The sequence below is a fragment of the Saimiri boliviensis genome, chromosome 9 (assembly GCF_048565385.1).
Source record: "Saimiri boliviensis isolate mSaiBol1 chromosome 9, mSaiBol1.pri, whole genome shotgun sequence".
NCBI classification, from domain to species: Eukaryota; Metazoa; Chordata; class Mammalia; order Primates; family Cebidae; genus Saimiri; species Saimiri boliviensis.
In genome coordinates, this window is record NC_133457.1 from 114,375,466 (window position 1) to 114,401,858 (window position 26,393).

The 26,393-nt window shown below is 38.8% G+C and overlaps 1 protein-coding gene and 1 pseudogene across 2 annotated transcripts; both read right to left on the reverse strand.

The window, feature by feature from the left end:
• Nucleotides 1-135: 135 nt before the first annotated feature.
• Nucleotides 136-26,393, reverse strand: DPM1 (dolichyl-phosphate mannosyltransferase subunit 1, catalytic). Of its 2 annotated transcripts, XM_003932573.4 has the most exons (9): nucleotides 26,194-26,370; nucleotides 23,511-23,610; nucleotides 16,841-16,874; nucleotides 14,148-14,224; nucleotides 14,037-14,062; nucleotides 10,433-10,528; nucleotides 9,268-9,336; nucleotides 4,091-4,205; nucleotides 136-3,176 (listed from the first exon to the last, which is right to left on the reverse strand). In XM_003932573.4, the coding sequence occupies exons 1-9, from the start codon at nucleotides 26,352-26,354 to the stop codon at nucleotides 3,072-3,074; spliced, it is 783 nt and encodes a 260-aa protein (XP_003932622.1). In that variant the 5' UTR covers nucleotides 26,355-26,370; the 3' UTR covers nucleotides 136-3,071. The 2 variants fall into 2 exon arrangements, with proteins under 2 accessions (XP_003932622.1, XP_010341424.1); XM_010343122.3 differs by lacking the exon at nucleotides 9,268-9,336 and having other exon boundaries at nucleotides 26,194-26,393.
• Nucleotides 20,621-20,721, reverse strand: LOC120367962 (U6 spliceosomal RNA; annotated as a pseudogene).

A 26,393-nucleotide genomic window follows, 5' to 3' on the forward strand; every position in this document is an offset into this window, starting at 1 on the left:
TAAATTTAGGTCAAACTCAACCAATACATTATTTCCTCAACATTTTTGAACCAACCTTTTAAACTAGGTTGGTTAAAGTATCATGATTTAAAGTATCATTGGTTAAACGTACTGGCAAATAATAGATGTCAATAGTGAAGAATTAACCAAGCCTGTTTCCTTAATACGTGATTTGTAAATACACCTGTCTTTTGCTGTTTCTTTACATTTCAAGTTAACATACTTTTAAGCCATACTTAACATCCGAAAATAATCTGACTTCGTTGCAAGTAATACAAACTGTGGTTACACATAGCTGCTCAACGTCTAAGACTTCAGTTAGCCCTGTTTAAAAAACTTTCATACAACACATTTCTGCAATTGTGATAAAATATCTTTAAAAACCAAGTCAGTATTTCAAAGGAAAACAGCTGAAAAATGTGGAAAAAGGGGTTGGGGCAAAGCATTTGATTCAAAGAACCAAAGATAATCTAATTACATACTGCAAAAAACATACAAAAACTAATATGAAACAAGCAAAGTAAGTTTAAGTTTAGTTTTCCTTAGATATACTTAGATTCCATATAGTGATAATACAAATACAAAGGAAAAACATCTGGATTTCATCTTTGGCCTCATTTACAAAGCAAAATAGGATGCTGGATTCAGATGTAAATGTTTAATTTTACAGTGTTTGAGCACCAGATTTACTACAAAAATGCATCTAAATAGTCCAGATTCTTTTCTAAATGACTTCCAAATGCTATGAGTCTTCACTACTCAAATACTCTCTCTACTGTAAATTCTAAGAGTGACAGTGTTGTAATGATTGTGGGAATAACAAATGCAAAGATTTAAAGAGCAAAAATTATCTACTCTAGTGAGATCTGAGAAGGCAGTACTGTATATTAGGTTCTCTAAAGTGGTTTCTTAATTTCTGCTCCACATACTTGACACTGAGAACTTAACTTTGAGTTTAGGTTAAGAAGAATAAATTCTAATCACTCCAAAAAAACTGAGAATATTACATTTCTATTATCTTAGCTTAAAACTAATTGCACCTCAAGGACTAATGAATTTTCTTGTTGTTATTAATGAGAAATCTCTTCCCCAAGGAAGGCAGGTCCCTCATTGGACAGCTGGTCAGTTCTGGACAAAAGGGAAACAGTAGTGGTCCTTATTGGAATGCGTATTATGGGTTCAACTACAGAAGTGTGGGAGGTTTTAATGTTTGAAATGACACCACAGGTTTTACAGTCTGGGATTCATTTCTGGTAGAATCTGCCAGAGAGAAATGCAAATAAAAAATTAGACTTTCAATTTTGTTTTCTTTTAAAAAGACAGGGTCTCACTCTGTTGTCCAGGAATGATCACAGGTCACTGCAGCCTTGACCTCTCAAGACTCAAGTGAACCTCCCACCTCAGCTTCCCAAGTAGCTGGGACCACAGGTGAGTGCCACCACATCCAGCTAATTTATTTTTTTGTAGAGACAGAATCTCCCTGTGTTCCCCAGGCTGGTCTCCAACATCTGTGCTCAAGCCGTCCTCTTGCCTTGGACTCCCAAAGTGCTGGGATTATAGACATGAGCCACACTGTGCCTGGCCTCAATTTCCTCAGCAGCCAAATTAAGCCAGGAAAATGTAGTAATCAGGAATATTATTCAATAAATAATTTAGAGACACCTCTTTTATTTGCAAAAGAAAGTCAACTTAAACTTATTTGCTCAAAGCATGCCCTTACTCAAATTTTAAAAGATACCACATGATCCATAACCTATGCTACAGTTAGAAATTAACTAATCTCCTCTGAAATACTTACTTTAGAGAGAGTAAACATATTAGCCCTGGCTTTATTGGATAGCTTAGCCTATATTTTAACTGGCAGAACACTTTTCTAAATGGAGAAAAGTGCTTAAGGAAGAGATTTTTCATATTAGTAGAGATGTGAGCTTTGCTGAGGGTCTTCAAATAATATGAAAACAATTCTTTTGAGAAAAAAAATTGTTGAACTGGGCTTGGTGGCTCACACCTCTAATCCCAGCACTTTGGGAGGCCAAGGTGGCTGGATCACAAGGTCAGGACATCGAGGTGATCCTGGCCAACATGGTGAAACCCCGTCTCTACTTAAAAAAAAAAGAAAAAGGAAAAAAGAAAAAAAGTTAGCAGGGCGTGGTGGTGTATGACTGTAATCCCAGCTACTTGGGAGGCTGAGGCAGGAGAATCACTTGAACCCAAGAGGCGGAGGTTGCAGTAAGCCGAGATCGCGCCACTGCACTCTAGCCTGGGAGACAGAGTAGGACTCCATCTTAAAAAAAAAAGAGAGAGAGAGAGAAATCAATTGTTACATACTTCAGTGAGATGTCTAAGAATCACTTGTAGCAGCGGTTTCTGCCTCAGTGCCATTGATACTTTTCCTACTGATGGAGGTTATTGCTCAAAAGAGAAAAATATGGCTGTGTAGTCACCTGCTGCCAAATCGTTTCTCAATTCACAACATGCATTTTAAATAGACTTGCTTTGGTAGATGAAATGCTTCATCAATTCAACAGCTGAAAAGAATTTAATTCTAAAAGTCTGCTCTGAATGTACTTTCTAGTTTAAGAAATTTGAGATGCGTTTTTAAGGAAAGGGCAGAGGTGTGTATTTCTTTTACAGATCATACAGATACAGCCATGATATAGCCATAAACATTTCATCAGTTAACATTATCTTACTTCTGACATCTATTAGGTATAAAGATTTATGATTCCAGTATTTTTAAAGAATATTTCAAATTATTCTCCATGTAAAAAATTCTACATTCACATACTCTAATGAAAGCAGCAATACATTATGCAAAAAAACCATATATATTTATTTATAGGTCTTAATACAGCAAAATGTAAATGAAAATTGAGAGCATTGCTCATTAGGCCAGCAACTTTAAAATTACTTAATCTGAAATATAAAATAGAAGTTCTTCATAAAAAGATGTGTGAAGTTTACCTTACCTTATGGTTTATACTTTAAGAGTACATTTTATCAAAATCAGTAACCAGGCTTCTTTCATGTTTAAATTGAAATGAACATAAGTATAAATAATTATCTTTCTTTTATGTAGTAGCAAAAAGTGTCAGTAATCCTCTCAAGAAAGATACTATTTCATTTCCTCCCAACTTGGATTCACCATAAACACGATCCACAAATGATATTGGAACCTAGTTAAAAAAAAAAAAAATACATTGAAGTCAGTCTTCAAAAAAAATTAGGTAGCTTAGCAGGTATACCATATTACCAACACAACAGAAATAGGACTAGTCCTACAACAGAAGTCCTTAAAGTAGGTATAAAATTAGGGGATTCTTAAAGCAACTATGTGTACCTCCAAGTCTTTAAAATTAAATGCATCATCTAAAGATAGGTCATATGAACCAATCTACAACTGTTTAAAAAGCATTGATCCTAGGTATTACCTTGGTTTACTCAAGTTTCAGTTTGCATTTCAAAGAAAAATTATACTCCAAAAGTAAAATGGCCTTTTGCTTAGATTTTTCAGTTGTTTGTCAAATTTAGCTATAACAGCTTAGCATTAAGTAAAACATCTTGCAACTTCCACGGGAGAAGTGACATTTCACGTTAGCTATTTTCTTGCTATGAATAAGAGTTTTACTAGCAAATGAGGACAGTCTTCCCTACCCTAACAGCTCACTATCTAGCCCTAAGTATTACAGATCACCACTCCCTTGACTCTATAATTCCTGGTCTTCACTTACAGGAAATGGACATATGGGATTCATCATTCATTTTAAAGTATGGTGGACACTGGCTGTGGCAAAAGGAAAAGCAGAGAGATTCAGTCCATAATGCTGACCAGTTAGAAGGAAGGCTAAGAGTGAGAAAGTACCAGGAACTTTCCATTATTTAAAAGAGAATGCTAACTGTTAATGTTTTAAATCTTATTGTTCAAATGTGGTAATGTGAATTTTTACCCTTTGTGCATGAACATTCTAAACATTCAGAAGACCTCCACAATTTAGCAGTTATGAAAGTTAAAACTTTTTATTACAAAAAGTGTAAACTTTACCACTCCTTTACCAGGAACATGACATACTATTTAGCATCAGTTGCATACCTCGCCAATAGTATAATTCAACTGTCTTGCCCGAACAATCATCTCCATCTGGAAGACATAGCCTTTAGAAACACATTTTTCTATTAATTTCTCTAGAACTTCTTTTCGGTATAATCTGTAAGAAATCAGAAAATATATATATATATATCAACTTCTGAATAAATAAACTTGCCTACATGTATCTTGACCTTTCAAAGAGTTCACTGGTATGTATAAAGCCTAAAACTTCCACTGGCCATTGGTAAGCAGAAAAGCTCACAAAGTTGATGATTATGATACATTTGTCCTAAGCAAGAAAGGCCATTAAATATTTGCTAAATAACTTAGAATAATTTTGAAAATGAATTCTCAGTATCTTTTAGAGAATTATTTTCCCATCATACTATCAGAAATTACTGAAATATAGTAAAACACATCATTTGATGCAGAAGCATCCATTATTTAAGATTTCCTTAAAATTTAAAGTTGAAAGAAACTGTTCTAAACATTGAAACAACAGAGTGGACAAATGATGATGAAGCAACAATATATAAAAGAAAACAAAAAAGAACCTCATAATTAACAGTCATTTCCCAATAAATGTTTATGGTAAGTTTTGATTTCTCATGATTTTCTTTATAAATTCCCTAGGATAAACTAAGTCCCTCTAGGATGAGCTTGGGAAGCTAGGTTAAAACAGGAACTAGACATCACAGCAGGCGTCCCCAAACTTTTTACACAGGGGGCCAGTTCACTGTCCCTCAGACCGTTGGAGGGCTGCCACATACTGTGCTCCTCTCACTGACCACTAATGAAAGAGGTGCCCCTTCCTGAAGTGCGGCGGGGGGCCGGAAAATGGCCTCAGGGGGCTGAATGCGGCCTAAGGGGCCGTAGTTTGGGGACACCTGCATCAAAGGATAGAAAAAATCCTGGTGGGATTCACCTATCACCAACTGAGGTCAGTTAGACACTTACTTAACAGCAAGTGAATGTGCAGCCTAACTTGAGATGGACTGCAGGCCAAATACCAGATTTACAAGGTGAGACAGTGGAGTTGGGCTGTCCAGTGGGTAAACCCAAGCACTTTCTTCCGTAACTAAATAGCAGGGAGCTCCCTATTTTCAGAGTCACAGACACTAACTTTTTTTTTTTTTTTTTTTTTTTAAAAAAAGATCAGTGTCTCAGTAGGGAGGCAGCAATTTCTACCTTTTTTTGTGGGGAGAGGGGAGAAAACTAGGAGATAGTTTGGTGAAACTTTGTTCTTTTCAAAGTTAAGGCCATCTGGACCTACTGTGCCTCAGGGTTTCACCTTGAATCCACATTTTTTCCCCTCAGAATTCTAAGGTGACAGTATCTTTTGACTGTGAAGTGAGTATAGGACAACACAGCCCTTAGAAGAACCCCAACGACTGGGCGCGGTGGCTCAAGCCTGTAATCCCAGCACTTTGGGAGGCCGAGGCGGGTGGATCACGAAGTCAAGTGATCGAGACCATCCTGGTCAACATGGTGAAACCCCGTCTCTACTAAAAATACAAAAAAATACAAAAAAATTAGCTGGGCATGGTGGCACGTGCCTGTAATCCCAGCTACTCAGGAGGCTGAGGCAGGAGAATTGCCTGAACCCAGGAGGTGGAGGTGAGCCGAGATCGCGCCATTGCACTCCAGCCTGGGTAACAAGAGTGAAACTCCGTCTCAAAAAAAAAAAAAAGAAGAACCCCAACGGAGCTTAGTGTGTGCACTCCTTTATCCACACAGTCTCCTTAAGGATTCAGAGGAATAAATTTGGAATAAATATGAAGAGAGGATAATCTTGATGGTATTAATATTTATTCAGTAACAAACATTTATTGACCAACATATCAGGTTTCAGATACTTTTTAATGTTTTGCTGTATAGAGTGAACTTTTTAAAAACTAAATAAACATATATAATATGTCAGATGCTGTTAGGTAGGGAAGGGAGCACTGGGATTATGGGGTGGGAAGAACTACAATGGGCCAATGCTTTTGCATTACCTTTATTTATGTATTTGTATTTTGAGAGACAGGATCTCACTGTGTTGCCTAGAGTATAGTGGCAAACCCATGGCTCACTACAGCCTCATTTTCCAGGCTCAAAAGATCCTCCTGCTACTGTAGCCTCCCAAGTAGCTGGGTCTACAGCCACCTGCCACCATGCCCGGCTAATTTATTTTTTTAGTTTTTGTAAAGATAGAGTCTCACTATGTTGCCAGAGCTGGGGTCTTGAACTCCTGGGCTCAAGCAACCCTCCATCCTTGGCCTCCCAAAGTGCTGGGATTACAGGTGTAAGCCACCATATCCAGCCAGCATTACTTTTTTTTTTTTTTTTTTGAGACGGAGTTTCGCTCTTGTTACCCAGGCTGGAGTGCAATGGCGCGATCTCGGCTCACCGCAACCTCCGCCTCCTGGGCTCAGGCAATTCTCCTGCCTCAGCCTCCTGAGTAGCTGGGATTACAGGCTCATGCCACCATGCCCAGCTAATTTTTTTGTATCTTTAGTAGAGACGGGGTTTCACCATGTTGACCAGGATGGTCTCGATCTCTCGACCTCGTGATCCACCCGCCTCAGCCTCCCAAAGTGCTGGGATTACAGGCTTGAGCCACCGCGCCCGGCTAGCATTACTTTTAAAATTGGGATTAGACTACAAAATATTTCCTGACTTTACGAGTTGCTTTATTCTCGTTAAGAATCATTTTTAAAGATATTTATTTTCACTGCCACCTCCCTCTTCCCCATCCCCATGATATCTTTTAAGATTGTAGCTGGTAAAGTAAAATGTTATGCCAGGCACAGTGGCTAATAGCTGTAATCCCAGCACTTTGGGAGACCAAGGCGGGCAGATCATCTGAGGTCAAGGGTTTGAGACCGGCCTGACCAACATGATGAAACCCTGTCTCTACTATAACTACAAAAATTAGCCGGGCATGGTGTTGTGTATCTGTAATCCCTAGCTACTCAGGAGGCTGAGGCAGGAGAATCGCTTGAACCTGGGAGATGGAGGTTGGAGTGAGCTGAGATCGTGCCACTGCACTCCAGCATGGACAACAGAGGGAGATTCCATCTCAAAAAAAGAGTAAAATGTTACATGAAGCCATATAATTCTATGAATAGGATTAGGATCAAGGTGATCTATGCTATTAAATGGCTTATATTATAGACCTTGTAAGATTCCTTTTCTTATTTTGTAAAAAGCACCTGCTTCCTAAATCTAGGGATTTAATGAAAAAATGAGTTTTGTCTAATGGCAACCGAACTTTAATGATGTATTTAAGAAGCCACCACTCTTATGAGAAGACAATGAGATTTAACTATTTAAAAATTATGCACTTAACAGGCTCACTTTTGTCTGTCTGGCCACTCTGTCACTTGTACAGAACACAGCTAATCACTGCTCTCAAATACATCAAATCCAGAACCCCATCCCCTCCATTAATCTTTGTACAGTTCTGATGCAGCAAAACACCCTCACCCCATTCCTCTCCCTGCTGTGCTTTCCTTCACAGCCTCTTACCTCCACAACCAGTTACCGTGGGTTTTTATTCAAACCCATCAAAACTGTGGCCTGTGAAATACACAATGGCTCTTCCCTCTGTACAGAGATTTTGTGAGTGCCACTATTCTTTGCATTGTTGCCACATGGCAATCAGAGATCTTTTTTTTTGACAGAGAGTCTTGCTCTGTCACCAGGCTGGAGTGCAGTGGCGCAATCTTGGCTCACTGCAACCTCTGCCTCCAGATCTCAAGCGATTCTCCTGCCTCAGCCTCTGAAGTAGCTGGGACTACAAGCACATGCCACCACACCAGGCTAAGTTTTTTATTTTTAGTAGAGATGGGGTTTCACCATGTTGTCCAGGCTGGTCTTAAACTCCTGACCTCAACTGAACCACATGCCTCGGCCTCCCAAAGTGCTGCGATTACAGATGCAAGCCACTGCCCATCCACCAGCTACCACCAACACACAACCAGAGAGATCTTAATTAGATCACAAATGCCTCTTGCCTTAGGGTATATCCTCCCCTGTCTTTCATCCCCAAGTTCAGCTCTCCAGTCTATTTGTGTTTTAGTTCTAGAGGCTTCATTTTTCTTTTTATTTGACTGTCAACAGCCAGCTCCGTGTGTGTGTGTGTGTGTGTGTGTGTGTGTGTATTATCACATCTAAAAATGTAGATTTTCCTGCAGTGAGCAAAGGAAAAAATAAGTATCAACTAATATAAATTATTAAGTAATCTATGGGGGGCTTGAGGCCACTGAAGTAGATGCAGGGGCATTTTATAGTTCCAGAGTCCAAAAAAAAAAAAAAAAGTCTGGCAAGTTTTGTCATTTGCTGTGGTCAGTCACACAAAGCAGCTCACATCTACTACAGCAAATCTAGAATGCCACCCCATACACCCAGAAACAGACACACAAAACTCTGAGGGACAAAAGCTTTGACAAAATTAAACAACAAAAAACATTTCTTAAACATATGGGGAACAAGGTAACTGAGAGAGCTCTACATAAATATTAAAAGAGTTTAACCTTTTCTGTGGACAATGCTTTAAGTATTCATATGAAATGCAGAAAATTACTGAAATATGTGCTGTTCTCTGGAACAGATTTATCAGTAACAGCAATGTTTCAAAGAGCGGTTGAGCCTTAATACTAACATTAACAAGCACACAAAACCCCTGCCTTAAACTTTTTTTTTTTTTTTTTTTGAGATGAAGTTTCGCTTGTGTTGCCCAGGCTGGAGTGCAATGGCATCTCAGCTTGCCGCAACCTCCGCCTCCCGGGTTCAAGCGATTCTTCTACCTCAGCCTCCCAACTAGCTGGGATTACAGGTAGGCACTACCATGCCCGGCTAATTTTTGTGTTTTTAGTAGAGATGGGATTTCTCCATGTTGGTCAGACTGGTCTCAAACTCCCGTCCTCAGGTGATCCACCCACTTTGGCCTCCCAAAGTGATGGGATTACAGACGTGAGCCACCGCACCTGGCCTCAACTTTTTAAAAGAAAAGCACAGTATGTCTCCTTAAGATGTTTAGGCTTCATTCACAACTTCTAGGAATTTAGACTGCCTTTTTAGTATCCCAGAATAAAAACAAGGTGGAAATGTAAAGTATCTCTTAAAAATATCCATTGTAAAGAAAGCTAGCTAGCCAATAAGTTATATATAAATAGTGTAAATTTTCACTGTACCTGAAACTTCCTGTTAAATCAGATGCTCCTGGTCTCAGCAAAATCTGAGTTAAAAAATTGGCCCCACGGCTGCCAAACAAAACAATCAGATTTTCTTTATAAAATATAATTTATATACAAAAGCAACACATCAAAGAACAGAGTAGTAAAATGCTATGCTCATTTCATAAATGTAACATTAATTTCACAAAAATGTTATTTATCTAGACCAAAAGAGAAATTTTTAGTCAATGAAAGGTGATCTGGCTAGAAGCAGTGGCTCATACCTGCAATCCCAGCACTTTGGGAGGTCGAGATGGGTGGATCATTTGAGCCCAGGAGTGACCAGCCTGGGCAACATGGCAAAACTCCATCACTACACACACTCACACACTCTCTCTCTCTCTCTCTCTCTCTCTCTCTCTCTCTCTCTCTATATATATATATATATATATATATATATATATTTTTTTTATATATAAAAGCTGGGCGTGGTAGTGCATGCCTGTAGTTCCAGCTACCTGGGAAACGGAGGCAGGTGGCTCACCTGAGCTCAGGAGTTCGAGAGCAACCTGGGCAAGGTGGTGAAACCCCATCTCTACAAAAAATACAAAAATTAGCTAGGCAGGGTGGCGTATGTCCGTAGTCCTAGCTACTTAGGAGGCTGAGACAGGAGAATCACTTGAGCCCGGGAGGCAAAGGTTGCAGTGAGCTGAGACTGTGCCGTTGCACTCCAGTCTGGGCAACGGAATGAGACTCTGTCTTAAATTTAAAAAAAGGTAAAACATGCACGGTAACACAATTAAATGACACAAACAGGATTTTAACTCAGGTCTGTCTGCAATCAATTTTTATTAAAATAACACTATAATTATGGGGGTGACACTCTACATATTGAGTCTAAAAGTATGGAACTGGTTACGTAAATTAAAATCGAAGGTCCAGTATAGTAACTTTTGCTGAATGAAACCACTTCTACCAAAGGTCCAAAGGTTTATGCTGATTTTTCCTTAATAAAAAACATCCAGGTTTTAATCACAAGAAAAACTCTAAGAAACTATCTGGGAATATCTACTGGAAGTTGTAACCTGATCCCACAAATCCCAGGCAGCATGGTAGTTAATATTTGCTGTGAAGATATTTCCAGTAGTTATACTAACAAAGAAGTCATAACACATGTACCTACCTGATTATTTTTCTTTTCAAATCCCAGCCATATACACCTCCATTTCCTTTGTAGCGAGTTCCAGAGACAATATCAAAATTACCCTCCTTTTGCTTCCTGTAGAATAAATTAGCTGTCTATTAGAAAGTCATTGCACTTTCAACAGCCATTTTCATGAGCTACACAAACAAAACTTTTAAGAGATGCTGGCACAAGTTGGGCAGGATGGCTCATGCTTGTAATCCCAGCACTTTGGGAGGTCGAGGTGGGTAGATCATGAGGTCAGGAGTTCAAGACCAGCTGAATGAAACCATTTCTACCAAAGGTTAAACACCATCTCTACTAAAAACACAAAAATTAGCTGGGCATGGTGGTGGGCGCCTGTAATCCTAGCTACTTGGGAGGCTGAAGCAGAGAATTGCTGGAACCTGGGAGGTGGAGGTTATAGTGAACCAAGATCCCACCACTGCACTCCAGCCTGGGCAACAGAGTGAGACTCCATCTCAAAAGGAAAAAAAAAAAAAAATTGTCAGGCATGGTGACGCATGCCTTTAGTTTCAGCTATTTTAGAAACTGCAATGCGAGGATCGCTTGATCCAGGGAGGTTGAGGTTGCAATGATCTGTGATTGTGCCACTGTACTCCAGCCTGGGTGACCTTGTCTCTAAAATTAAAATTAATTTTCCAGCCAGGCACGGTGGCTCACACCTGTAATCCCAACACTGTGGGAGGCTGAGGCGGGCGGATCACCTGCGGTCAGGAGTTCGAGACCGACCAGCCTGACCAATATGGTGAAACCCCGTCTTAAAAATAAATAAATAAAAAAAATTAATTTTCCTAATACTTTCCATTCTGTTCTTGCCTTCACTGAAGCAAGTAATACTAAAAACAGCCCGATGTCCCACCAAACTTTTCTTTGCCTATAGAAAGATAAACACACACATACATCCCAAGGATTTTTGGTTGCATTTACAAAATTGGAATGCAAAAAAGTATATTTTGTGACTTGTTTTTGTCAGTTAACAATACAAATCATGGGGTCAGATGAGGTGGCTCATACCTGTAATCCCAGCACTCTGGGAGGCTGACGCAGGTGGATCACTTGAGGTCAGGAGTTTGAGACTAGCCTGGCCAACATGGTGAAACCCTGACTTTGCTAAAAATATAAAAATTAGCCAGGCGTGGTGGCAAGTGTCTGTAATCCCAGCTACTCTGAAGTCTGAGGCACAAGAATTGCTTGAACCGAGAAGATTGGAGTGAGACTGAACCACTGCACTCCAGCCTGGGTAACAAAGCGAGAATCCATCTCTAAGCAAATAAAAAAAATGCAAATCATGGAATCACAGACACCTCTACAGGTCAAGAGAGCTCTTGTCCATTCTTTTTAATAATTGCAAAAATACTCCATGACTTTTCAACTCACACACTTCTGTGGTTTTTCCATGATGCCTCACCCTCTCAACCACAACAAATAGTGCTACAATAAACATTCTTACAAATGCATATGACACTGCTTAGATACCCCAAAATGGAATATACTGGAATTGCCCAAACGAAGCCTGAGTATTTTTAATTCTAATGCATATTTAATTCTAACACATATTTTTCCAAATTCGAACACATATTTTCCAAAAAGGTTATAGCAACTTATACTTCCTTCAGCAATATTTGTGTGTCCATTTTTTACAACCGTATTGGCACTGGATATTACTGCTCTAAGTTTTTGATTTTGATAAACTAATGGATAAAAAAATGGCAACACAGTTATTTTAATTTGCATTTATTTCCTTGACTACATTCCAGGAAGAACGCCTTCTTTTGTTCATTAGCCATTTGGATTTCTGCTATAGTTGGTCTGCTTGTAGCTTTTTGCCCATTTTTCCTTTTTTAAATTATTATTATTTTTTAAGATGGGGTCTGCTGTGTTGCCCAGGCTGGAGTACAGTGGCTATTCATAGGCACGAGATCCCACTACTGCTCAGCATGGGAGTTTTGACCTGTTCCATTTCCAACCTGGGCCAGTTCAACCCTCCTTAGGCAACATGGTGGTCCCCCGCTCCCAGGAGATCACCATATTGATGCTGAACTGAGTATGGACACCTGATCAGCATAGCACACTACAGCCCAGAACTCCTGGACTCAAGCGATCCTCCAGCCTTAGCCTCCGAGTAGCTGGGACTACAGGCATGCACCACCACGCCTGGCTTTTTGCCCATTTTCTACTCTACTGGTTCCATTTCTTTATCAGGTTAAAGAGGCTTTTTTGTACTAGAGATATAAGCAAAAAAGGTCTAAGGTGACTTTATGCAGAGATTGAAGGAGGAGCAGCAGATGGTCATCAAGGAGCATGGAAACAGAATTTCAAGCAAAGGAAAACAACTCTGTGAGCTCAGAAGCATGCTTATGGCATGGAAAGCAAAAAGGAAGGGGTGCAAGGCAGCGGTCCGAAAGGGAGGCAGGAGCCAACACATAGGGGCTTGAGGGACAAAGGAAGGAGCCTGGAGTTTTCCTAGATGCTGGTGGGAACTCTGGAACTATTCTAAACTGGAGGGATAATAATCTGACTCTATTTTTGTGTATCTAGCTTAAACTCAGAATAGCTTCCAAAATCACAGAACTTTGGTGCTCTTTCGAGCTTTCTAAGAATGTAATTTTATTGCCTGCCAATAAATTGTGCAAATAAATGTATTTGCAAATAAATGTAGTATTGCCTGCAAATAAATATAATTATGTATACTTTATCAATACTTAACTACAGTCTTGTCTTACTGTGTATTAACATTTCCCTGTTTAATCATGGTTAGCATGCCTATCTTAATTTATCAGAAATGACTCAGCACTTCACTATTGATGTGATATTTATATTAGGACTGGGTTATTTTTATAATGCTTAAAGACATTTCCTTCTATTCTTAAGTTTTAACTAGAAAATGGTAGTAAATATCTCCTTTAGCATCGACAGGCTTAATCACGCTACTTTCTTTGTTAACATGATAAATGAATTATATTGCGTGATTACCAATAATGAGCCATTTTGGCCTTCCTGGAATAAACTCTATTTGTTCATGGTGTTTTACTCTAGTAACTCAAGGCTTCATTCCATTTATCAGAGAAGCCATCTTCCATCTTTTTCTGTGGTCTGAGGAATTCAGATAACAAAGGAAGTACCTGTTGATTTGCTCCTCAGGACTCCTAAAATACATCATTTAGTCTCTGAAATGTGTGTTGCATGTGTGTCTACTATCTATATAGATAAATATTTTAAAGACAGGGTTTCGCTGTGTCTCAGGGTCACCAAGACTAGAGTGCAGTGGCATGACCATAGCTCACTGCAGCCTTGAAGTCCTGGGCTCAACTGATCCTCCCACCTGAGACTCCCGAGTAGCCAGGACTACAGGCACGTGCCAGTTTTTTCTACAGCGACAAGGCCTTCTTTAGTTGCCCACGTTGGTCTCAAACTGCTGACTTCAAGAAACGCTCCTGCCTTGACCTCCCAAGCTTTTGTTGTATTTTTTACAGAAAAAAACAGCGTATTTTTGATTAATTAAAAAATGAAAATATGCCCAAAGCCAGTAAGATAAATTATTTCAGTAATATTTCTCTCAAATATTAGAAATAGTACCTACCTAATGAATTCAGGAATAAATTTTGGCTGAAATTTGGAAAGAATAAACAGCAAGTCAGTAAAATAGGCTAAGGCTATCATAAATAGCTAATAAAAGAAATTTACCACTTACATGGTGTGAGAGATCAGCATCCATAATAATTATGTAGTTTCCTGTGGCATGTTTCATTCCATGAATATATGCAGTTCCTAAAAATGAAAATATATCCATTCAAGAAAACCAACAGAAATCTTTACATATACATTTGAACATGGAGGAAACTGTTTAGCAGCTGAAAAGCACACATTAGTCCCCTAAAAGTGGTATTAATTAATTGGTATTTTTCACCTTAAGTACATAGGTTCACCTATATTACATATATAATCAAGACGGTAGCTGGCCACACACCTCCATTCAGATGTCAATTTAACAGGAGAGATCATACCTCTATTTCAGTTTAGCAAAGAAAAGAGTTTATAAGTTCAAAAGTCTGAGGTTACATAACGATTACACATTCTCATGCTTTAAAAAACCCATCTGGAGTTTCCTTCGAGTCCCCCTAAGACACTGAAGAGGTTAGACCTCTTCTTAGAGCTCCACATTCATAAGTCAGCACCAACTATCCAACTGCTCCATCCACAGGTCTAGAGATGATTCTTGATTTCCTGCCTTTAACCTAACTTCTAAACTATAATTAAGTCCTATTGATTCTCTATCCAAAACATCTCAATTCCCTTTTTCTTCTCCACCTTCTGATGCTCAGATGGCTACCTAACAAGGCTTCCTGCTTCTGCTTTTTCTAGCACTAAGTCCATTTCCGCAAAAACTACACACTGAGTGTCTTTTACACTGGTATGCTAGACCCCTCCTCCAGTATTTAGGGCCAAAGGCCTAGCTGACAATTACTTAGCCAGCTCCATGCCTCAAAGTCCCACAGGGACTTGGTAGGGTAGGCTAACTGGCCAGGAGCAGGACTTGGGGATTCCTGCATTCTCTAGCCCAGACCCCTCACAAGTGTCTTATGAGCAAGGCTGAGCTATTCTAACTTATTTTGCTAAGTAGTGAATATTGGCCAGGTGTGGTGGCTCATGTGTGTAATCCCAGCACTTTGGGAGGCTGAGGCGGGGGAATCACTTGAGCTCAGGAGTTCAAGACCAGCCTGGCCCAACATGGTGAAACCTCATCTCTACTAAAAATACAAAAAATTAGGCCAGGTGTAGTGGCTTATGCCTGTAATCCAAACACTTTGGAGGCCAAGGCGGGCGGATCACCTGAGGTTGGGAGTTCAAGACCAGCCTGATCAACATGGTGAAACCCCATCTTTAAAAAAAAAAAAAATTAGCTAGGCATGGTGGTACACACCTGTAATTCCAGCTACTCAGAAGACCAACTCACAAGAATCACTTGAACCCAGGAGGCAGAGGTTGCAGTGAGCCAAGATTGTGCCACTGCACTCTAGCCTGGGCATCAGAGCAAGACTCTGTCTCAAAGAAAAAAGAAAAAGAAAAGAAAAAAAGAAGTGAATATGTACACTACACTTTTTGGTTTTATGGCAGTTTTCAGATTTTTTTTTTCAATCCCAAAGAATCTTCTGGGTTTAGATGCTGAGAACATCTGATGATGCTTGGGAATTGATGGTCTTCAGGATAACAGACTCCAGTTAAGAACTGTGCTGTCTCCATGCATATTCAACACGGCAACTGTGACCAACAGCAGAATTAAAGGCAGAGTTTCATCTCAGAATTACCGAGCTCATATGAGCTTTTCAATAATGCTGTATGTTTAAAAGCTGGGAAATCTCTTTAAAAATAAATAATAACTTTTTTTTTGAGACGGAGTCTCACTCTGTCACCAGGCTGGAGTACAATGGCATGATCTCGGCCCACTGCAACCTCCACCTCTCGGGTTCAAGCGATTCTCCTGCCTCAGCCTCCCAAGTAGCTAGGATTACAGTCATACACCACCATGCCCAACTAAGTTTTGTATTTTTAGTAGAGATGGGGTTTCACCATGTTGGCCAGGATGGTCTCGATCTCTTGACCTTGTGATCCACCCGCCTCAGCCTCCCAAAGTGCTGAGATAACAGGTGTGAGCCACTGCACCAGGCCTTAAATAAAAAATCGCTTTTTAAACTTGTAACTTAAAGAATGTTCCTAGGTTTGCAGCGTGCTGGTCCAAGATGTTTGCCCTCAGACCCATTCTCTGGCCCTTCCCTACTCTGTGCTATACTGTAGTGAACTACATTTTCCAGATTATCTTGTCAACTAGCTGCTAAACACCTTTGGGACGGACAGGTGAAGACAGGTGGGAGAAGAGAAGGGAAAAGTCCAAGTCTAGTCCACGTCCTCCCTATTTTACTTTCCCTCCCACCTCTGACTGGGAATTTCTCACAGTTCTAGCTCCTGCCAGGCAGCCCCCAACCCATCATTCTAGCTCCCTCTGGGCAGTCCAGGTTCTTGGGCTCTAAAAACATCTTTTCCCACTGTTGCTCCATCCCTAGGAGTGGCAGTGACCTCCAGCTATTACTAATCTTGTTTTAGCCTCACTGTTTCATTTGGTTTCTCAGGAATTCCTTCACTGGTGTAACCAGAGACTCCGTATTATATTCCCTGCACTGAAAAGACTTACAGTGGTTTCTGTTTTCCTGAGTGGGCCTTGACTTATGCAGGTATCCCAAGTTATACCATTTAAAAGTCATTAAGATCATTAAAAACTACTACAGGGTGTTACTGTATTTTGGCCCTATTCCAAACTGCGAAAACACACACTGGATCATCTCACCAGGCAAATAGCAGGTATGAGCGATTAGAAGTGCCACTACTTACCTAGTCCCAACTTTTTCTCTCGTGGTCTTAGAAGCTGTAGGAATAAGAAATAGCATTTTACACAAAGAAACAAAAATCTTATTATGTTAAATCTTACTTTATTCAAAAGTGCATACTCACTTTAATAGAAATATAGTAGCACTTATTAGAACTTAAAGCAGAGTATGCCTAATATTTTTTTTGCCAAAAGAAAAAAAAAAAAGCATTTGGTAACAAACCAAATAGTTTAACACAGCTTCTAAGGAAAAACAACATTCTTTAACCCAACCCTACAATCAAAATTTTAAACTTTTTTTTTTCCTGGTGACATTGACTCTATTTTAAATATGTCCTTACATCTATTATGTGGTTTTCCTTTTAAACCTATTGATTCCTTCCTAGAAAAACGTAGGACTTAACTCACTACTTCATACCTTGTTGGGAAATCTGATGTTTGTTCTCTCAATTCCCTTGGGTTTTGAACACTAATGTCACTCTTCCTCTACCAACTTACCTTGACCTTATGCTTGCTTGACCTCTACTGGTCTAAGGACATGTCATATGCCTGATAAAAAGGTTAAATTCTTTCTCTTTTCTTACTACTCGTCAATTACTTAGTCTAGTCCTTCTAAACCTTTTTGCTTAATAGTTGGACCTTGACTTTATTGTTTAGCCTTTTCCTCTCAGCTGGACACTGAAAAAGCCGAACGCCACAGTTCTCACTCTGCCTTACGGTTCTGAGGTACAGGATTCGGGTCGACTCATTAGTGAGCGTCTTGTCTGTCTGCTCCCGTCTTTACGTGCAGGTATAGAAACAGGTTGCCTCTGACTGCAAATCTCTCAACAAAGCATTTTCAATTCAATTATAGCAGGACGAATTTTTTTTCTCACTACGTGCAATCTGTTACAGGTTTCTATTGGCATAGAATGTCTTCTTCCATCCCTTCACTTTCAGTCTATGTGTGTCCTTACCAGTCAAGTCTTTGGTAGGCAGCATATAGTTGGATCTCTTTAGAAAAATCCACTCAGTCACTCTAGGTCTTTAGATAATTTAATCCCTTTATATCCATGGTAATCACTGACATGTAAGAACTTACTACGACCATTTTGTTAATTGCTTCTAGTTGTTTTGTAGCTCTTTTGCTTCTGTTTCCTCTTTCCTTTATGGTTATGATTAAGTTATTTTCTCTAGTGTTACCTTTGATTCCTTACATTTTATCTTTTGTGAATCTACTTTAGACTTTTCCTCTATCATTACCATGAGACTTACAAAAACCATCTTACAGTGACAAATCTTAGGCTATTTTAAGCTAATAATTTAACTCTAACTGCTAAAAAAAAAAAAAAAAAAAAAAAAAAAAGTCCTCTACACTATTACTCCACTATCCCACATTTAAAATTTTTTAAGTCACAATTTACATCTATAGCAAAGTACATCTTGCATAAAGATGGATAAAATACACTGCTGTCTGGTAAGAGTTTACAGGGAGAAAAGACATTCAAATAAGCATCTATGATAATTTCAAGTCACTGAAAAAAATCAAACAGGATCTACCAGATCACAGCTAGATTTTATATGAATAGTTTCTGACAAAATACTGACCCCATCTGTTATCTGCCCTGAAAAAGCAAATCTTAAAAAGCTCATCTGAGATTTTCTATAACTGTTTCAGGTAGAAAATCTTTCTTTTAAAAAAAGGTAACTTTCACTAGATGCAGTGGCTCACTCCTTTACGTAATCCCAGCAGTTTGGGAGGCCGAGGCAGGTAAATCATTTGAGGTCATGAGTTAGAGACCAGCTTGGCCACCGTGGTGAGACCCTGTCTCTACCAAAAATACAAAATCAGCCAGGCATAGTGGCGCACTCCTGTAATCCCATCTATTCAGAAGGCTGAGGTAGGACAATCACTTGAACCTGGGAAGTAGAGGTTGCAATGAGCCAAGATCGCGCCACAGCACTCCAGCCTGGGTGACAGAGTGAAACTCAAAAAACAAACAAAACTTTTTTATAGTTGCACACCCACTACTTTTTAAGACCTCTAAGGGATGCCTGAAATCTCCAAAAGTACCAAACCTCATATATACTTTTTCTTATATATACATACCTATTACAGTTTAATTTATAAATTAGGCACAATAAGAGATTAAGAATACCTAATAATAAAATAAAACAATAACAATAATATATTTTAATAAAAGTTATGTGAACTTGGTCTAACGCAAAATATCTTCTGTACCGTACCTACCTCTTTTCAGACTGCAGGTAACAAACCATGGAAAGCAAAACCATGGACAAGAGAGACTACAATACTTAAAATTTTCAGAATGCTCAAAGGTTTATATAAAATATTACAATACTATGGAGCAATTAAGAGAAATAAGGTGATGACAAAAGATCTTCAAATAGAAGTAATGATGATATAGGAAGATGACAGTTATGTTTTAAAAAACAAGACCACCACACTACCTAGTTCTACAAATAAACACACACATATGCACACACAAAAAAAAACCACATCAAACTGTTGACCTGGGTCTCCCCTGGGCAAGGGAATGGGATACCTATTAGAAAATGTTCATCAGGCCAGGCACAGTGGCTCATGCCCGTAATCCCAGCACTTTGGGAAGCTGAGGTGGGCAGATCACCTCAAGTCAGGAGTTCAAGGCCAGCCTGACCAACATGATGAAAGACTGTCTCTACTAAAAACACTAAAAATAGCTAGCATGGTGGTGCAGGTCTGTAATCCCAGCTACTCAGGAGGCTGAGGCAGGAGAACTGCTTGAACCCAGGACGCTGAGTTTACAGTAAGCTGAGATTGCTCCACTGCACTCCAGCCTGGGCGACAGAGCAAGACTCCAACAAAAAAAGAAAGAAAGAAAATGTTCATCAAAGGCAACTTTGGGTTTACTGGTAATATTTATATTTTACAAGAATGTGCTTGTTTATTTCTTATGTAGGAAATTCACACTGTTTCTATTTGGTATGCTTTACTTTCAAACTCTTAATTCCACCTGTCCACCTTCCCCGATCCTTTTCTGCCTCTCCACATCAATCTGATGGCCCCTTTCTGTGTGAGGCAGGATAGCATTGCAGATAGGAAGATGAACTCTGGAACCACAATGTCTGGGTTTGAATCCTGGCCACTACTCATTTGCCATATGGCCTTGAGAATATAAAGAGGCAAGACAGAGCCCCCTATCTCACATGGCTTTCATGAGGAACAAGGAAATAGATTCATATAAAGTGCTTGCAAGAATGCCAGGCATATATACTCTTTGAAGTATGGTTACCACAACTGCTTATAAAATACTTCATGTGAAACTAGAATTTGACGAAAACCTTTGTAAAACTATTTATCATAGACAATCTTGCAAAAAGTTACTGAAAAAAACAGAATTGAGATTATAATATATATACAGTTTTATAAACTACTTTATACTTATTACAAAGGTGTAAGTATTTTTGAGGGTCATGAGATTACTGCCAGATGACACTTCAGAAAAACAGTATCAATTTATACTAGGATCAACAGCATTTGAGTGGACTTGTTCTATAATAACTCTCAGAAATACTGGTTAAAAAGAAAGGAGAAAATTAAATCTTCAGCTAATAAGGCTAGTATATACTGTCCTATTTTGTAAATCTTCACTTATCAGCGAGGCTCAGTATTTTTTTCTTGTTTACTGGCCATTTCTAGTTCTGGTCTTATTAATTATCTGGTTGGGGTACTGATCTTGTTAGAAATATTTTGGCATTTAGGAATAGACAGAAGTTGAATTTTTAAAAAAATAATTTTTATAAAAAATACAGAATGCTTCACAAATTTGCATGTCATCCTTGTGCAGGGGCCATGCTAATCTTCTCTGTAGCGTTCCAAGCGAGCACAGAAGTTTAATATTTTTAAGTAGTCAAACCTTTTTATTTTATTATTTTTTTTAGAGATGGGGTTTCACCATTGGCCAGGCTGGTCTCGAACTCCTCACTCCTCGACCTCCCAAAGTGCTGGAATTACAGGCACGAGCCACCATGCTCGGCCCAAAACTTTTTACCTTATATTTGATGTTTTAAGAATAATAAACACATATTACATTTTATTTTATTATCAGAACAAGTTTTTAAAATATTAAACTATAAAATAATGACAAAATATAAGATAAAGTTCTGAGAATCTAATATACAGCATGGTGACTATAGTTAATAGTATCATAGCATATACTTGAAATACGCAGACAGCAAATCTTAACTGTCCTCACCACTGTCAGCTCGCTCTCAAGGGTAACTGTGTGACATGATGGACATGCTCATTCCCCAAATGTGGTATTCATTTCACAATGCATGTGTGTATTAAACCATCGCAATGTATACTTTAAATATATATAACTTTGTCAATTATACCTCAATGAAGCTGGAAGAAAATAATGGCAAAATATAGATGCCTTTATTTGAACTCAAGTTGGGAGATGAAACAAACTACATAAACCAAACATAAGAGAAGCATTCAAGCCAGGCACGGTGGCTCACACCTGTAATCCCAGCATTTTGGGAGGCTGAGGCAAGCAGATCACCTGATGCCAGGACTTCGAGACCAGCCTGACCAATATGATGAAACTCCGTTTAAAAAAATAAATAAATAGAAGCGTTCAACACAGAACAGTTAAGGTCCTTCACAGTTTCCGACCTCTGTGAACACTTCAGAGTAAGTGCCCCCAATTTCTCTATGGTCTTACCTAGCTGTGTAACCTTGGAAAATGACCTAACCTCTTGCTTCAGTTGCGCCACCTACATAATTTTTAAAATATCTTCTTCGGCTTCTTTACTGAAAGATTCATTTCAGCCAGTTTGAAAGGCTGACAGAGGATCTGTGCTGAATTCTTTATCTGAGGTATTCTAACATGGTTTCAATAATCCTTCATCTTCCCAACTAAACAGACATATATCACTAAAAGCAAGTGTCACCCCTAGCATGGATTAATACTTTTTTTTTTAATACCATTGCCTTCAGGATTAGGATTTCAAATACTGTCTTTTAAGTCATTTTCTAGTTTAACTTATTTAAATGACATAAAGTAATAAATGAATAAGGAATTTTATCTGGTAGCAGACGGAAATCTTAACAGTGAATGCAAACTTTTTTCTCATTTTCAATTTTATTGGGTTGATAAGAAAAATGTCTTTGAAGACAATGATGTTTCAAAATTTGAAAGGTCAGTTTATTAACCATTCCCTAAAATCAATCAATCACATCCTAAGGCTGAAGTTTTATGACAGAAGTATTCAAAATATTGATGGTCTCAGATTAAATGGCCGCACATAACTCAGAGTGTTGCTCATCAGTGGCCTTCACCCTGGGCTTCTAAAAGAAAAGCTGGGGAACTATTGGCCAAAGATTCAAACCTAGCACTACTGAAAGTCTCTGCTAGAAGCCTGAAAATTTGTTAACTTTTTACTTCCTTCTGTATTCCTATCCATTAGGAAATTTTCAGAGAAGACTCTAGGTGTGACAGACATGAGTTACACATCTGTGAGACAGACTGAAATAATTTATAGATTTACCATGTACATGAATAATATAATTCTTTTAAATTCTTGCCATCAAGACCTCATGCAACTGATAGTCATCTCTAAGTAAATATGAGTTGTGGAAAGTATTTCTATTACTAAGACTTATCAAGAATATTAGACCAGGTGACTGTTCTCTTTAAATGATGATTAATTTACAATTTCTTGAAGCAAATAACAATAAAGGTTCTCAAAGACACTTCTTTATACCAGTGGTTCTCTACTGGGGGCAAAGGATAATATTTCCCCCAAAGGAAGTATCTGACAATATCCAAACATCTGCAGTTGCCAAGTGGAGAGGAGGGTTTCTAATGGCATCTGGTGAGGAGAGTCCAGATATGGTGCTGAACGTACTACAATGCACAGGACAACCCCCACAGGAAAGAATTAATCTGTCCACATGTCAACAGTGCCAAGACTGAAAAACTCTGGTCTGCAATAATTTATGAACATAAATTATAAAAGTGCTCACAAGTATAAACATTTATAAATCCAAATCAGTGACCAAAAATAAAACTTATGAAGCCATTATAAACTATATTTGCCTACGTTATTTCTATTGTAGAATAACAAATTTCTAGGTACAGTAGGAAAATCTAAAGTTTAGGACTAAGAAAGTCAATCTATTTCCACAAGGCTAACTCTACAGACTAAAAATGCCAAGTACTCTGAGAAGTCATTATGTTTCACAAGAAAACAATAACTTTTTCTACCTACATGCTCTTAAATTCGAGCAGTATTCTCTACTGAAAGTATGAGAATACTTACCAAAAGGGAGCAAGAAAGATTAAGACAGACACACTACCAATTACAACCCAATTCTGTAATATTCCTTGTCAATTCAGTATCATGCTTTAATTTTTGCCCTTCAGGAAAACTGACCTGCAGAATTAGTCATAAACAGAGTTCATCCAAAAGCTCACTCTCTGCTGTAAAATGACCATTGACCCAACATACCAAAGATAAGTAAAATTTTAAGGACAATGAAAATACATTTAAATCTCACATGTGTTAAGTTCCTCTTTATCTTTTCAGTTTCTAAACAAACGGACTGAATTTAAGCATTGTTTATTTCTCATCTTTCCCCTACATAATCACAATTCATGATAGAAAAGTGTTCCTGTAACTTACAATTCTGTCTGACCCATAGATCTTCTCCAACTGTTCAGCAACATCCCTTGTTCCATCTGGGCTTCCATCATCTATGATTATAATTTCATAGTTGATTCCACTAAAAAAAAATTAAATTTGTATTAATGATTGATGACAACGTTCTCAAATTTAAAAGTAATTTTAAAAGCACTACTTCCTTAAAAATATAAGTGGAGATTTATTGCTATATTAATCATTAAAGAAAACTTCAATTATCAAATGAAATAAATGTCTAACATTTTAGTACTTTGCCTCCAAACCCAGTATGTTCCTGAAACAATGCTAATGTCCTTCTTACACAGAGAACATACTTTTTAGTTCAAAAGAAAATCATGTTGTGACATATGTATCACATGAAATTTTATTACCTACTTTGGAAAGAGAATTGTGTACCTTAATACCAAATCTTAGTTACGTAAAGTATTTCAAAAGTACTTTACATGGTAACTCAAACCAAACTGAGTAATTTTGAGTGATTATTCTTCTAATTTAATCCAAATCGAATAATCAAGTATAAATCTGATTTAATTTCACCTTTTAAAAAACCCATTTTAGAATGGTGACACAATCCTAAACGATTTCAAACAGTTGTGCCTATGACCTCACATTATCAGCTTAAAAAAACAAAAGTAGAGTAGCATTACAAAAAATTCCGCTGTGCTTCAGAATCAACATGTTACTTCCCCTTAACTTCAGGTGGTAGTTTCTAGTCTAAAAACAAGGCAACACAATACTTGGTGGATAAATACTGCATGGGTGTACATGTGGCTACTCCCCACTCCCTCGCTTTTAAAGACATTCTTATTAAAATTTTATACCTACAAAATAACAATCTGTCTTCTCTTGGTCCTGCTCTAAGAAACATATGCAAGAAAATCAAGCAGAAAACATATTCCACTGGTAAAGGCTTTAACAAGTCAGACCCAGCAACTCCGAAGACAAGAAAGCAAAACCCTGTGTATCTATTCTCCAAGAGTAGATACAATGACTCTGGCTTCCCACTGTGCCTTAAATTTGAGCACTGGTACCTTTACACGCCAAAACATGTAGGGTGATTTTAGTAGACGTGCTGAAAGAAAAATTCCATAAACAAAATGGGGTCGTTAAAAGCAAATTACTGTCCCCTACCACTTCAAAGCAGCTAGCTACTCCATTTACGGGAGAGGAAGCTTAAAGGAATCAAGCTGGGCTGACTTCAGGTAATTTGATTGCATCTGAAAAGCAAATCGTTTTGTTTCCTTTATTAAACCTCATTTTGGTCTTAAAAGATTTTCACAAACCATTAAAAGGAAAGATAAATTGTACAACGTAAAAAAAATTAAAGAAAACAGCAAAAAAACTTTGCAAAATTAGAATACAAGCCCTGAAAGAGATCGGTTGAATGATGGTTAATTAATTTAGAGCTTATAGAAATCAAAATTTAAAAATTAAGCGGAAAAAATATAAATTTTAAAACTCTGAGGGGCAAGGCATGTGAAGGCAGCAAGGAAATACAATCAAGACAGCAACGGTTTTCACAAATTAGCACTTCCAACAATGTTAAATTTAATAATGCTCAAGCAGACTGGTTGATGGGAAAACAGGCACTCTGAAGAATGGAGAATCCTAAACTGGTATAATCTTTTTTCTTTAGAGTAATCTGGCAATAACTGTCCATTTTAAGCACCTCTCTGTCGACGCAGAAATCCTACCTTGAAGAATTTATTCCCAGTACACAAGTACGAGTGTGTCTGCTGCCGAAATTGATACAATAAAGGAGCACCATTATGTGTCAACCACTTTTCTAAATTTAGTTGAAAAATATGGTGTGAACAAAGTCCTTGTTCTCATTTGCAAAGCAAAAGCCAAAAAAAACCAAAAACAACCAAAAACCTCTGGAAATAATCCGTTCATTGCCATGACCTGATTAAATAAGAGACATACGGAATGTTACCTAACTTCCAAAGTAATTTGCTATATACATACGTTAATATGGAGAAAAAAAAAAAAGTCTCCAAAGATTTCACATCATGATCCCATTTGTGCCATCGTAGAACAAGCTACTTCGTACTGACTCCAAGATTTTCTGCAGTTTTAAATAAACACTGCATATAACACTTCCAAATTCCAACTCCACCCCCTCCATCCTGGTTCTAACAATCACACCAAACATCCACCAGTGATCAGCGAAGATGCTCTTCTGCTCTCTCCTTTCCAGAAAGGTTATCGTGCCCAGCAACAGCTCCCTAACTCACACAGACCAAACCTCATGCTTACATAAGCACTCGGCACCGGAATGGAGGGTGAGCGCTCTCGCTTGGACTCTCTCGGCCCTTGCCGCAGATCCTGATCACCTAGAGGGAGGACTGGGGTCACGCTTTCAGCCTCGCTTCCAAGTAAAAGAGTGGCCAACCCTTCTACAAAAAAACGGGGGACGGGAGTAGTCCATAATAAAGATAAACGAGTGTCTCACAAAGCCCAAAGACAGGAATAAGAACCCAGGACACGAAGAAAACCCAACAAACATCTGCCTCTGCTTCCCTCGCAGGATGGCCCTCTCCCCGAGCCTTCCTGCGTGAGCCAAAGGCGGCTGACAGGGCCGACTCGCGCAGCCAGCTGCCGACACCCGGGCCGGGGAGGCCAGCTCATCTCATTCCTCGCGGAGGGAGACCTGGTGCGCTACCTCTCGGAGAAGCTTTTCACCAGCAACCACACGATCAGTGGCAGGTTCTCGCGCTCGTTGTAGGTGGGTAAAAGCACCGAATATTTGTCCTGTCCTGTACTGCGCATCTCCAGCTCCCGCCGAGACCTGGGAGGACTACGGCTCCCTTCCAAGGAGGCCATGGCGGAAGTGAGCCAGACGCCGGAAGCGGAATGGCGCAA